Genomic DNA, 14,821 nt, shown 5'->3' on the forward strand with positions numbered 1-14,821 from the left:
TATGAATATAGAGACGAGGCATTAATGCATACTTTAGAACAAAAAACGTTGCTATAATCCCCACACTTAGCAAAACAAAATGCTTTTTCGCTTGAGTGAAAACTCTAATTCTGTTTTATTGAATTTAATTCTTCGATCGTGGTAAATCATAACTATCTATTAGAGTCAGTAAAGTTTACAATAGTGTATTCAAATAATTTTTTTAATATAGGTATGGTGGCGTAACATTAGATAGAAGGAGATATAGAGCTCCAAGTAGTATGAGTGGTATGACGACAGATAGTGAAGCACCTTATTCATCAAGAGAGGGGAGTGTGGATCCTGGTGGCAGCTCAGAAAGTGTTCCTTTAGCAGCTCAACAGCAAAGAAAAACATTTAAAGACAAACTAAAGCTACTGAGGTGAGATAAACGATATCTTATTGAATATTTTTACAGAGAGGCTTTCTATAACTTTAATTTACTGATTTGGTTGAAATAATCCTATAGAAAAATGCATCATTTCACCACCAGACTACGTATATTAAAGTTTTTATGCCTTACTATATTTTTTACATTTTTGGTAGATATAAAGATTTTTCATTTATATTTCTCACTTTTATAAGTTGTCATTTAAGCACATGATTACACTCGATCTTGTCTTTTATTACATTTTTTAGAAATTTTGATTAAGCAGTTATAAATTCATAGTTGAAAATAAAAATTTCTTTAACTTCATAGTTGAAATAAAAGTAAAGTCAATGTGTTTTCAGCGCTCGAATCAACTTTCATTATCAGTAAGAATGACACCACTTGAATGATAAAAATAGAAAAAGTTGCAAGAAAAGGCACTTTTACCAACGAAATAAAATGTAAGAGAAGTTAACGTACAGTAAAGAACAAGTGAAACCACTGTAGTTGGGGGGATAGCGTTAGTACAAAGCAACAAATCAGGAAGAATGCATTTTCATACGCAATGCAGAAGAAGTATTGGTTTGAGGTCATTAACTAAAGAATCGACATTCTTATAAATAAAAAGATTCGAGAACATTAAGATGAACTCATGCACCAGGATCTTGTGAATAGAATTTTGAAGATACTGATATTAAATTTATGTCTGAGGTCCAAATAACTTCCACCCATGGCGTTTTAAAATTTTAATTAAACACCATTTGGAACATACTATAGAGCAAACTACCAAGTATAAATCGAAAGCTTATTTACAGACAGTTGTTTTGGCGTACTATTGATGAGTATCTTGATCAGGAGCAAACTGATAATGTTGTTGCAAATTATCCTGCTTGTTCAATGCATCAATTCTATTTAATTTTCAATGTTCAATTTCCATTTGTATTACGTTTTCATAGTTTTATATCCTTTAGCACGTATATATATATATATATATATATATATATATATATATATATATATATATATATATATATATATATATATATATATGGGAAGACACCATCTCAGGCACCCTGTCACTTAAAAATTACCTATTAACATTTAGAGAAATGTGTCTTAATGCTTAGTGACAAATTTATTTAATGACCTTTAGACTTTATACAGGGATACCAACTTTCTCAGCTTCTGTGTTTAATGTATGATTCTTTGCTTTGTAAATTTAAAGCTATTTCATACACCCCTACATGTAAATGATTCAAAAGTTCATTTAAAGCGCCACTTTGTTCCTGTTTCCTCGTGGTGAGGCTATTAAAAAGTTGGCAAATTACCAAAAATTCTGAAATTTTTAGTTTTTAATCTACTGATCTAGAAAATATTTTGCAAGACGAATCGTAGATCACTCTTGATTATATGTACCATGTGTAAAGAATGAATTTGGTTTTGTAAATCTTTTAATGGTTGCCTCCGTTTTTTAGCCATTGAAAGCTTCAAAATATCTGTCTTTAATTTATTCAATTTCTATTTGAATTATATTTTCATAGTTTTTTTTTATCCTTTAGCATGTATATACAGCTTTATAACAGCTGCTCTCAAACAAACTATTCAATTTTCTTTTTACTTTATCTTTTTAGTGTTATATATTTTAGCATTTAGCTTACTTGATATCTTATTCTCCGTTCGTATTTCAGGAGAACAAAGAGTATAGATGTCGCTACAGGTCAGAAACTTGGTTCAACGGGATCAACGCAAGACAAAAAAGATAAACAGATGAGCTTAAGGTCCAAAATTTCCAAGGTCCTCCAAAAACCTTTAGGTCGAAGTCTGAGCCTAGAATCTAAAAAGCCAGGTCCAGCATTGCCACCCAAAGGTGTTGTTCCAGATGTGGTTCCAAGTCGACCGACAGCTGAGGTAATGAAAATGTGGATCTTTTACGTACTACAACAATTATCATGATAGTTTCTAAATTCAACTAATAAAACTTTGATGAATTACATGCAAAATATTGTATATCATAGTAACTTAACTTTGTTAGTTAACTCAAATGCTTAACGGAACAATAACGAAGAAAATTGTTTCAACTAATTATATGAGATATAAAGAGTAAAAGAGAACTTGTTAGGGCATCACAAATCACACTCCGAAAAGTTACCACCGTAAAATATTTTGTATGTAATTCATCGAAATTTTGAACGAAATTTTAAAATTTTGAAGCCTTATTACAGTAATATGTCATGTTTTAAATAAATTGGCTGTTTAAACGATTTAAATTATCTAAAAAAAGTTTTTTACTTCAACTAAAAAAATTGAAGAAAAAATCTTAATGTTAATAAGGAAACAAAGTGAAATTTCACAAACTAATTTTACTATAAAATACTACCAAAGTTAAAGTTTTACGAAAATTTTACGTTTTAGTAGATGGATTAAAATTTCTGAGAAACTTATCTTTTGCACATTCAACAATGAAACAACTTTGCGCTTATAATAGTGTTACGTGTTTAAATTTTCGTGGTTGTTTAGGATATTATATGTCTATGCGATGTTTGTTTGTTTTGGGTTTTGTCAACAGAAAATTTAGCTTGCTTCTGATGGAAAACACAAGATTTTTTAAAATTAAAAGGTTGAACTTGTGATTAAGTTACAGTGTTAAGTTATGTGTGAAACAGAATATCAGATAATGGCTTTTGCAAGTTTGCTGGTACACATATCTTCTAACACCGGAATCATTTTGCCTAAATGCTGCTGAATGTCATCGCACAGCCCTCAGCTTAATCTTTTAAGGGATGAAAGGTTTTGAGCTTGTCTTCATAAATCTTAAACTTATATTTTAAAAAAGAAATTAAATAAATAATGAGTAAAATGCGTGTTAAATCGCATTATCTAGCCATCCAGTTTTGATTCTAAAAACGATAAATTACATGATTCTCGAGTAACTCAACAATGCTCAAAATAATAATAATCATAAAAAGACATTGTTATTTTATGTAGTCCTCCAGTTTGTTTTTACTAATCATGAACTATGCCACTGACTCATTATTGACAACATCGTATTCAATGCAAACATTTCATTATAGAATCGGCAAAAAATTCATATCAAGCTGGGACAGACTTTAATTGATTTATTACATAACAATGTTTTGTGCTTAAGAATTAAAACAGTACTTATGATACTTTTTAATTGTAATGATTTGCATTTCATTCTTAAAAAGATTAGAAATATATATTTGTATAAGTTTATTTTCGTTATAGAAACCACTGTCTGCGAGTCGTGGTGAATTAAGCAGCCGGAAGCCATCCTCTCAGGAAGAGAAGAGGCTGAAAAAGAAGACAGGAGTAGAAACTCCAGTTTGAAATGAACCTTTATATTCCTAAAAAAATCACATTCATTCAGACCTCATTGTAAACAATAAAAATAATCCTTTTTCTGCTGTTTGGTTTTGCTTGTTCCATAATTAATACCTCTGTTTTGACTAAATTTACCTTTTACGGTGCAGGCTGCTTAATCAGGCAACTTTTATTCCCCAAAGAATATTGCACACCACTAAAATTGCAGAACTATTTGCTTCTGAACGCCGACCCTTTCTTAGCAAGATTTCACTATCTACTAATAGTGTTATGTATTTAAGGTTGTGCCATAAATGAAGAAAAGAAAGGGATAATTAATTATTATAAAACTTATTATTAATCAAATTTTAATTGTGGATAATTTACAATTTAAAATAAAAAGTTCATTAAGGACATTATATAAAGCAACATTTTAGTGCAATGAAAAATTAATGATTTTATATTAATGAATTCATAATAGCAATACAAGGGCAAATGTTTTTAGCAAAACCCTTCAAAAGATTGTTCTAGTAGCGTCACAAAGATGTTCTAGAAGAATAAAAACAGTCTAACATATAAGATAGTGACTCTGAATGCTGAAAATACTAATATTTTATCAGTACCAGTTCAGAAAAAAAAGATGTGTCATCAACGACAGGTAAGATGAAAAACAGAATTTTTGTAATTTTTATTTTTTTATTTTCATCAATATGACGAGTGAAGTGGAAAAATGGAACATTTTGGAAAAATTTCTTCTAATAGTAGCTAACTTTATTCTTTAATGTATTATTTTTTCTTATATAAATTTGATTTAAATTTATTTTTTGCAATACTCACTTTGTTCCGTTCCTCCCGTGGTGAGGTTTTCAAAACGTTAGCAAAATTATCAAAAACTAGTTGGCTGCGCCCCCTGCTCGCTAACGCTCGCCAACCCCCGAAAATTGCTACGCAATCTTATATGGTTTGCTTCGCTCGCTACTAACTTAGTTGCATAGCAAATGCACAAAATTTTAGGAATTCAAAACAATCATTCAAATCCATATAACAACTTTTTTTAAAAAAAATTACATCTTTTTAGTAAATACTAAGTCATTAAAATAAATTTGAATTCAAATAAATGACTTGTAATTCGTTGAGCCTATTAGAAATGCGCTATAGTACAAAATCTTAAGATGAAATTTTTGAAACTGATATCTCTTTAAAAAGGTTAAAATTTTGGCAATAATTAAAAACAAAAAAAATATTTTATACATCATATATTTCTTGCTACAGGATTGTGCCTTTAGTGATCAAATTAGTTTTCTACATTCTCGTTGTAAAGATCCCAAATTTTCACTGAATGAATGGTAGACATAAGTATTATATTTTAGTTTTATTTAAAATACTTGTCAGATAAAATTGAAGTGAATAAATTAAAAAAAACCATAACTCATAACAAAATATAAAGACTGAGACTTTATTTACTTTGCGAAATGCAAATTTGTCATTAAATCATGACTGAATTTGATTATTTTAGTAAATATCGACTCAAGGCGGTATTTGAACATTTTAAAACTTTTATAAATGATTTAGAAGCAGATGATAATAACAGAAAGGTAGTGGCGGAGTTTAATCAATTGTTGAGCAATTTTCAGCTCATTTATCAAGATAACGAAAGGAAAGGTAATAAAATACGTCAACTAGTGGCTGAAAAACTCAAACTTGAAAGTAATCTGGAGACAAAAACAGCGAAACAGAATCTAGCAATGATGGAATTAAGAGAGCAATTAAGCTCCTTAAAAACGCAAATTACATTCTTTAATGATGAAAAGCAGGAATTGGTAAACGAAATTGAAAATTTGAAAAGAAATATGGGTGTTATAATCAATGCAAAACGCAGCGCTGTAGAAAGTGCTGATGCAGAGATACAAGTTGAAATGAGAGAAAAAAATTTTGGTCGTGACAAATTAGAAATCAATAAAAATAAAATTTCAAATAATCAAACTGAAACCGATTATAAATGCGAATTTAAATTAATGCAGAAAAAAAATCATGTTCTAAAAACACAGATGAAGTTTAATCAAATGAAAGCAAAATTCTTGCAAGAGCAACTTGAAACAAAAACTAGACATTTTAATGAATGCTCATCAAAATTATCAAACTTGGCGAAACAAAAATTCGAGATTGAAGAAGATTGGCGTAAAAGTCAAGAAACGTACGAAGCCAAATTAAAAGATCTCACAATAAAGCTTAATGAAATGCATGTTTTGAAGCATGAAATGAAAAATACAATCGAAGTTTTAATAGAAGAAAATAAAGCATTATTTCTTAAACACGGAGAAAAAATTGAAGTTATTAATGACACCCGTCTTAAACTAAACTCCCTTTCAAAAAGATTGAGTTCCATGGATAATCAGATGAGAACTATGGAAAAACATTTGGCGATGGATCAGGAACGCATACTAAAAGACAAGTCAGAAATTGAGAGATTGAGAAAAACGACCGGAGAATTGAACTCCGAAATCACGGAACAAAGAGTCGAAAGTGAACTGAAAGCCACAGCTTTGAAGGAGGCGATGGTAGAGTCAGAAAAAGTAAAGGAGAAAAAACTAAATGAACTTTACAAAAACCAAATAGCATTGCGAGACGAAAAATTAGCAAATCTTAAACAGAAGTTGTTCGAAAGCAATCGTTTGCACAATACTAATAAGGATGAATTGGCAAAAAAATCTCTCCACAATTCATATTTGTTGGAAGAAGTATCAATTCTCAAGAAAAATATTATTAACTTAAATGCTAAAAACCGTCAGTTGCGGTTGCAGTTGAAGGAGGCAGAGGAATCGAACAATAAGCTGAAAAAAGAAATAGATTCACAAAAATTTAAGTGCAATGAATTGATTAGAGATCGAAACAGATTTCGAAATTTGTACAATAAACTCACTGGGATACAATCACAACATGAGCTTGAAATATCTATACTTACAAAAAGCCAAGCTATGATAAGCAATTCGCTAAAATTAAAAGAACAACAATTAAATAACATATTAATCAAAAGAAGGCAGAAATGGATTAAACATTTTAGGTATGATAATTACTAGCAGATATATGTTTATTGCTTTCAGAACTGCAGTGTTCTGGATTTCAATAATGATTAATAACTAGAAATCAAAACGTAATGGATCATAGAAGCTCTCTTAAGCTAATGCCCACTAAATATAACATGATCATCTAAGCGTTAATCATCTAAGAAAAGAGATGTTTAATCAACCGAAAACAAAATACTTTCAAGAGTAATGATATGTCCAGAACAAGAGAAAAAATTAGAGTTCGGAGAATATTGGCGTCATGTCAAGAGTTTTACAAGGCCAATTAAAAGTAGGAAAGAATAAATTATTATTGATTTACAATCAATTAAAAAAATAATTAAGAGTCTCTACTGCGTTCTCTATTAGCTGTCGGAAAATTTGTTAATTAAAAATATCAGCTCAAGATTATTAATGACATCTATTTTTTTTTAAATGTTACAATATTGCTAATCAGAAAAATTATAAAATACGTTATATTAACATACAAAGCAGTATCACCACAGACCCTGTATATATATATATATATATATATATATATATATATATATATATATATATATATATATATATATATATACATATATATATATATATATATATATATATATATATATATATATATATATATATATATATATATATATATATATATATATATATATATATATATATATATATATATATATATATATATATATATATATATATATATATATATATATATATATATATATATGTGTGTGTGTGTGTGTGTGTGTATGAATAAATACATTGTGAACATTGTCTTTAAATATAGTCTTCGAGTCATTCAAGTTTATGGGTACTATTCTTATAAGCAATTCATTGATATATATTTTAAAGTAACACTTTGCAACATATGACGAAATGTAAAAATACCTTTACATTTTATTTTCAATGTAAAGAATTTGCTATCCCGACGACTGACATATGGTTAAAATTACCAATCAATTAACGCAATGTGATTACAAAGAGTACAAAGAAATTTCTGTGTCTGAATAACGCATAGAAGTTTAACTTACATATCTCCATAATTAATTAAATTAGTTTTCAACTAAAACTTTATTTCAAAAGCAATACTACGTGCATATTGCAGAGGTTTTCGTCTTAACAAAATTAATAACATTAAAAAAATAACAACAATTGAATTGCTGTATAAAGATAATTAGTTCCAAATAAGCACCCGCAATAACCCATTTTTGATACAATTAACTTCATAAACAATATAGCAGGCTTTTATAATGTAGATGTTGTTTAGGTTAGAAATCATTCAGAATTGTTTATATTAGTTAAAACTTTTTTTCTAAATTTAATACTGAATTATATTTTAATAAATTGTATTTAGATATATTAAAAAAGATTGTTTTTTTCTTCATGTTTTTTATACTAAGAGAAATTTTACTCAAAAATTATTAAGATTTTAATTTGCTGATAGGTATGTTTTTGTTTATTTAACACATCTTCGACTGAAGGCATGATGATGCACATTTTTATAGTAACGTAAAAATGACTTAATAAAAATTGAGATAGGACATTCGGACTTTTCAAATTTTTAGTTAAAGTCAGAACTGGGAAGTTAATACTTTTCCAGTTCTACCTTATAAGGCTTCAGATTTATAAGAAATCGTAGTTGTATGATTACAGGCCAAAATAAAGATTTTTATAAAACCATGAATGATATAAAATTTGTTTTTCCAAAATCAGATTTTTGTTTTATTAGTTACGCAAATTTGTCGAATGAATTTAAACAATATGGTCACATCACATTGTGTGAACAATACATAAATTGGAAAAATAAATTGAACATAAATTGGATGCACTACAAACATTTAAGCTATTTGAAAATGAGAGAATCATTTTAACAAAAATATACATATGAAACTTAAGTACAACTTCTTTATCGTTTTCACATTTTTTTTTCAATCTAAATTAAATATATTTTGCGCTTAGAGATATCGTTTTAATAATTGCTTACTTTAATAAAAAAAAAAGGAAAAAAACCCGGTGACTGAGTGGTAGCGCTTTGCGCTGTCATGCCACAGATCCTTGGCTCGATCCTCGGGCCGGGCAAGGTTGACTCATCCTTTCATCCCTTCAGTAGTTCTATAAAATGAGTTTCCATGCTTGGAAACTAAGCAATGGGGATTCCGCATTGGGCTGATCACCCAACAGGAACATCTGCTCTTGCACCCCAGGGTCCAAAGGTCAGGAAAACTGAGATGGGCGCAGTAGGCCTTGGTCCTCTATGGGCTGTAGCGCCACTGAGTATAGTTTTTCTTTAATAAAATAACCATTGAAATTTCGTCAGAGGAATTCATGAATACTGAATGTACATTTGAGATGAAATGAAATATTATTAAAAACATAATTCGCAAATATTTATTTGTAATTTGATAATTATTGAAAAGCTCTAGATTCTTATATTATAATTAACTTTTTGTGTAATAAATAATTTTTTTAACTGCAATTAATAAAAATTAAGATACTGTAGCTTCCTGGCAAAATATAGTGCGAAGTTTAATACTGTTTATCATACACTTAGTAAATTAATGATGCGATATGTAAGAAAAATGTTCTTCTCTAATTCAAGAAAATAAATCCACGCGAAAACGAATAGTTAACGTTTCAAAAAATGAATATTTATTGGATTATAAAAAAAACACGAAAACTTGACACAGAAACAAATAAACATTGAACAAGTGTTTCAATACAATAGCACCCTGAGAAATTAAAACGATGGTACCAGACATAAACTCTGGTCTGCATGCAAGAACAAAAACTAGCTCTTGCTCAGAGACACTCCATTTGGAATGATATCCAGGTTTTTAATTGCTGTCAATTGTACAGGCGACGCAAATGCATTCTCTCTCTTTCTTGGTAAGAACTCTTGAGCATAATGAACGACGTTCTCTCTCAAATGGCCATTTTCTTTGTGAGCGATTGTGATCTCTGCGTCTTGATCTGTTCTTTTATCTTTCTTTTGCAGACTGGAAAAGAGAAGCCTCTCTAAGTTGGAGAGGGGAGCTTCCAACAGAAGGTAAAAGGGTATCGCCAGCAAGAAGGTCACCACCAAATTTGCTGTGTACTCGTAAAGCTAGCAAAAAGAAAAATTATAGTTCAATGATTTGGCGTGAAATAGGACGGATTAAGTTTCATGTTTGTGAAAGTCAATGTGATGATGCCATGCAATTAACACGTTCATGCCGGGAAAAGTGAAAATACTGGTACGGGAAAAGATAAAATACTGGTAGGAGAACTATTTCAATATTAGATAATACTCGGGAGGAGTTAATCTATTCTCAACATTAACAATTCCCTGCAAGAAAATTTATCACGGAGAAGAAGCAATTCAATATAAAAATTGCATCCGCTAAAAAGAATTGGTAGTTATGGATTTTTATTAGTACCGGAAAAAAACTAAAAAATGAAATTTATTGTTACCAGATTTTACTCCGGTGCGCTGCCAAGATGAGACAATCTAGCGTGACCCACCGGTGGGTCACCCCGGCGTGAACGTGTTAAGGAAACAACATATCAGAGGATTGATATTCCTGCGTCAAATAAGTAAAAAATGGTTACTAATTGATTTACATAAGACAATTTTGTTTACCGTTACATGCTGAAAATTTAAAGATAAATATTTTAATCGAAATCAGATCCTGTTAGTTCCCTATGGGGCGGATAAATATTTTCTAGTGGTAGTCTTTTAACGTATGATCCTTGGTTTAGTAAATTCGGTATATAGAGATTTTATTTACCGCTACTTCTAAATAATTCAAGGGCTTATGTGATACACCACTTTGTTACCACTACCATGTTTGTTACCATGTTGAGCATTTTAAAAAATTAGTAAAATTAACCGAAAATCAGCAAATTTTAGTTTGTAGTTCTCTAGAGTTAATTAAAATATTTTGTCCGATCCGGAGCAATTGACATCTCTTCGAAATTCTCTCATTCTCCACAATACTATTTGCATTCCAATAACTCATGATACCCCTAAAGCAATCTTACGAACTAGGAAAAGGAACCCAGTTACGATACTTGTTCAATTTTCAATGCTAATACTATTGTATAATATACATGCACTGTATATTATCCAATGTACAGTGTATTGCAACTTTCTGCTCTTTTCGGCTAATTTCTTCTAGTGGTATTTCAAGTTTTAATGTGTTATTCTTTGTTTAGTAAATTGGATTTCAAATTAGATTTATTTTATTACCGTCGTTGAACAGCCGACCCAATTTTTTTTTCCTCGTTTACGACTACTAATGTTCAACTTCGTAGTCTTGAAATTTTTAACCCAATCCAGAACACAAGGGAACTCCTGGATTAAGTACTGAGAGAAATTTGCCTTCGTGGAGGACCTTTTAAGGGAACTAACACCCATTTGAGTCAAATGGAGAGGAAAACCACGAAAACCTCCCACTGTTAGCCCGACGGCAAGGGGACTCTAACCTATGATTCCGTCTACCAATGAGAATATTTTACACCAACACTGTGGTTGGTACATGCCGGATGCGGAATTCGTATCGAACAGCCCTAGTTGGGATTCGAACCCGGTTCACCTCATTGGAAGGCGAACGCTCTATCCCCTGAGCCATCACGGCTCACACCACTACATATGAATAATTCCAAAGTTTATATAAAAAGCGATTTTTTTTCTTTCTTTTGTGAAAAGGCTATGAAAATCTTTGGTAAAATTAACCAAAATACTAAAAACTTTTGTTTCCGATTGTCTACCACTCAATAAAATAATGAGCAATAAACGTAACTAGTGGGCTGCGCCCCCTTCTCGCTAACGCTTGCCAACCCCCGAAAATTGCTACGCAATCTTATATGGTTTTCTTCGCAAACCAAGCTCGCTTCGCTCGCTACTAACTTAGGTACATTGCAAATGCACAAAATTCTAAGAATTCAAAACAATCATTCAAATCCATATAACAGCTTTTTTTTTAAAAAAAAATTACTTCTTTTTAGTAAATACTAAGTCATTAAAATAAATTTGAATTCAAATAAAGACTCATTGACTGAGACTCATTTTTCAATGAATAACTAATAACAATAATAAAACAAATAAATTTGTGATATAAATCAAAAATCGTCAAATAAATTCGTAATATATAAATTCGTGAAAAAAAAGCGCTTTCGACAAAATACTAAAATAGAGATCGATCGACAAAGACTACTCACTTCTGCCTAATTTAATAGTATGAGATTGTCGCAACTGAATTGTTATTTCAGTTTCCGTTTTCAAAAGCGCTATGTCATTGGCATGTGACATTTTTAGCGGCAATCATTGGTCGATTTTCTAGCTTTGCCATTCGGGGAGTTGTAATCAGGCTTTTTTTTGTCGCCGTGTAAGAGAAATATATATATCGATAGATAGCAGTCCTGTGCACAACATACTGTGGGACGTAAAAGAGAACTTTTTTTCAACGTTTCCATATCAAAAATTTCCCTCTTATGATATGATTTTAGGGAAAAGATAAAATCAGAAAAATACTTATCCTGTCTCATTTATAGTCTCAGTACAATTCTTTTGAGCCTTTACTATGCCAGTAACTCATAAGAAATACTATTCTCTTTTTTAAAAAAATTTCATAGTACATAACAAATAAAAGAGTGGCTTACCACTGTTTTGTAATAAACATTTTATTTGTTTATGCCACATCTGTTGAAAATAAATCCGTTGTATTTTTATTCAAATCTATTTCAGAAAAATTTATAATGAAATAAACTCAAAGTTTTCAAAGTGTAAGCGGTATGCGATACTAATATAAAACTTTATTTTCTTCCCAGAAATAGTCATAGAAATATCGATGTTGGACCCATTTCTATTTCAAAAGCAATTTATATGCAAAACTTGATCTGAAAAAGGTCCCTGGCATCTCACCAAGTTGCTAATGCTTTAAATTATTTTTTCTGAAAAGTCGTTCCATTCTAGATCAGAAATTTATTTTGTGCTTTTCACTTTTCTTTACAAATTTTCGTAGTTCAAAATATTAAACAAATGTTTATGTACATAATAAATAAAAAGAAGGTTTTCTTAAAGTCCAGTTTCTTAAATTCAAAATTGTATTATATTGGACTATTTCTGAATTCCAAACAATAACATCCTAAAAATGTTAAGCTATAACAGTTTGATCAGAGGGGACAACGCAAACAACCACTCTGAAATTCAGAATTTTAAAATTTTTGTATCTCAGTATTTAGTGTCCAATTTATTCGATGACCGTTATAGACATAATAGGAAAATAAACAAAAATGTATTCCGTGTTTATATTTTTAATACGATAAATATGCACAGCACGAAAAAAAAATAGCGCTCACTCTAAATAACTTTTGAACTAATGATCGGATCTTCACGTTCTAGGACTCAACTTTAATGGATCGAAGACGTGATCTCACATATGCTAATTAATTATTGCAGACGATGTTTTTAGTTACGAAATCAGACACAAAAACGTACTTTCTCTTAATAAAAACACATTTTTGCAACTGTTTCGGATTCATAACCCTCAAAATATGGGGGGAAATTTTCAAAATTCGATTTCTCAGGACTTTTTTGACCGATTTCACTCAAATATGCCATTTAAAACTTTGCCATTTAAAACTGCACTCTTTAAAATGATGTAAAAAATTGTATACCTTACAATTCAAAAATGTTCCGACTGTTATTAAATAAAATAATGAAGAAAATAACAAATATTTGCCATAAGTTTTATTTTTCATGGAATTATCATTGGAAAAAATAAATTTATATTTGCGTGCAAAAATATTTAAATTCGCTTAAACTATTTTCGTGATGTGGTGAAATACGAAAAAAGCAAAATTAACATACAGGGAGTAGTAGTTCATTTACGTCACATTAGAGCTGCACAATGGGCAGAAGGGATGGCACCCCCGCTTCTCTAGCCTGACGACCTGCACGCGAAGTCGGGCACTTTACGGTAGAACAGTTTTACGAGGACCTATACAGCACATCCTCGGTCCCTACACAGATTAACATTCAGGTATCCAAACTTTGACGGACAGCTCTCCCGACAAAACTCTTGGGACCATATTTTCAGATTGGGTTTATCCCCATATTTTGGGAGTCAGAAATCCGAATCCGCAGAGGAAAAAAAAGGTATGTTTATTCAGAGAAAGTACGTTTTGGGCCTGATTTCGTATCTTAAATTATCGTCTGTATTAATTAGTTAGTATAATTGAGCCTTGAACCTTTAAGATTGAATACTAGAACACAAAGATCCGATCATTAGATCAAAAGTAATTCAGGATGGTCCGCTTTTTATTTTGCGAACTGCATACGGTCAAATTATGTTTTTTATTTTAAAATAATAAATAAAAAGAACGAGTTTTTTTTTTTTAATAGCTAATTTCACATTGGTTTTTCCTTTCACTGGAAACGTTTCTCCGCTTATCGTTCGAATTAGGGTTAAAAAAGCAATTAACATGCATTCTGTACTCACCACATTATAATGACTGAAGAACATTCGTTCCCTGAGGGAACCGTTTCTTGTCCAGATAACGAGACTGTGCAATAAATACATCATGAATGTCAACCTGCTCAGAGGCGCTAGTTTCGCTGAGGATAGGAGGCGGTTCACAAGTCCTAACGGAAAAGAAATTCAAATTACCAAATTAACACTTCTCTCGAATTTAAAAACGATCTGGTTACGATAGCAAACAAAATTCTTTTATGAGCATGTCTTAACGCTTGCGTCATGACGGACTTGTTTTCCAGGAATATTCGCGGTGCTTTATTATTGTATTAGTGAATATGGCTATTAATAATCAGGGCTGCTACCATTTTACGCTTTTTGTGAAAATTTATTCTAATGGTAGCTATGTTTATGTTTTAATGATGCATTTTTTTAAAATTAATTTTAACTTGTTTTCCGCACCACTGCATATAAGTGATTAAAAATCTCATAAATCATAATCATAAATCTCACTTTCAGAGATGCCAACTGCTCCGAACACGCCAAAATAATTTAAAAAACGGTAAATAACTTAAAGTAAATTT

General features: G+C 30.5%; 2 protein-coding genes across 2 annotated transcripts in view; one reads left to right on the forward strand and one right to left on the reverse strand.

The window, feature by feature from the left end:
• LOC107455690 (uncharacterized) overlaps positions 1 to 3,814 on the forward strand; it is an 80,029-nt gene extending 76,215 nt beyond the window's left edge. Inside the window, exons 25-27 of the mRNA XM_087164128.1 lie at positions 212 to 400; positions 2,077 to 2,296; positions 3,635 to 3,814. Coding sequence (XP_087020254.1) covers positions 212 to 400; positions 2,077 to 2,296; positions 3,635 to 3,736 — 511 coding nt within the window. The 3' untranslated portion in view covers positions 3,737 to 3,814. The remainder of the gene's footprint in view (positions 1 to 211; positions 401 to 2,076; positions 2,297 to 3,634) is intronic.
• A 5,595-nt stretch (positions 3,815 to 9,409) lies between these two features.
• The window catches only part of LOC107455697 (nose resistant to fluoxetine protein 6), a 70,270-nt gene continuing 64,858 nt past the window's right edge, over positions 9,410 to 14,821 (reverse strand). Inside the window, exons 14-15 of the mRNA XM_071185197.2 lie at positions 14,265 to 14,407; positions 9,410 to 9,886 (exon numbers count right to left, since the gene is read on the reverse strand). Coding sequence (XP_071041298.2) covers positions 9,572 to 9,886; positions 14,265 to 14,407 — 458 coding nt within the window. The 3' untranslated portion in view covers positions 9,410 to 9,571. The remainder of the gene's footprint in view (positions 9,887 to 14,264; positions 14,408 to 14,821) is intronic.

Source organism: Parasteatoda tepidariorum, chromosome 5 (assembly GCF_982258835.1).
Source record: "Parasteatoda tepidariorum strain Cologne lab strain chromosome 5, Ptep-v5.0, whole genome shotgun sequence".
NCBI classification, from domain to species: domain Eukaryota; kingdom Metazoa; phylum Arthropoda; class Arachnida; order Araneae; family Theridiidae; genus Parasteatoda; species Parasteatoda tepidariorum.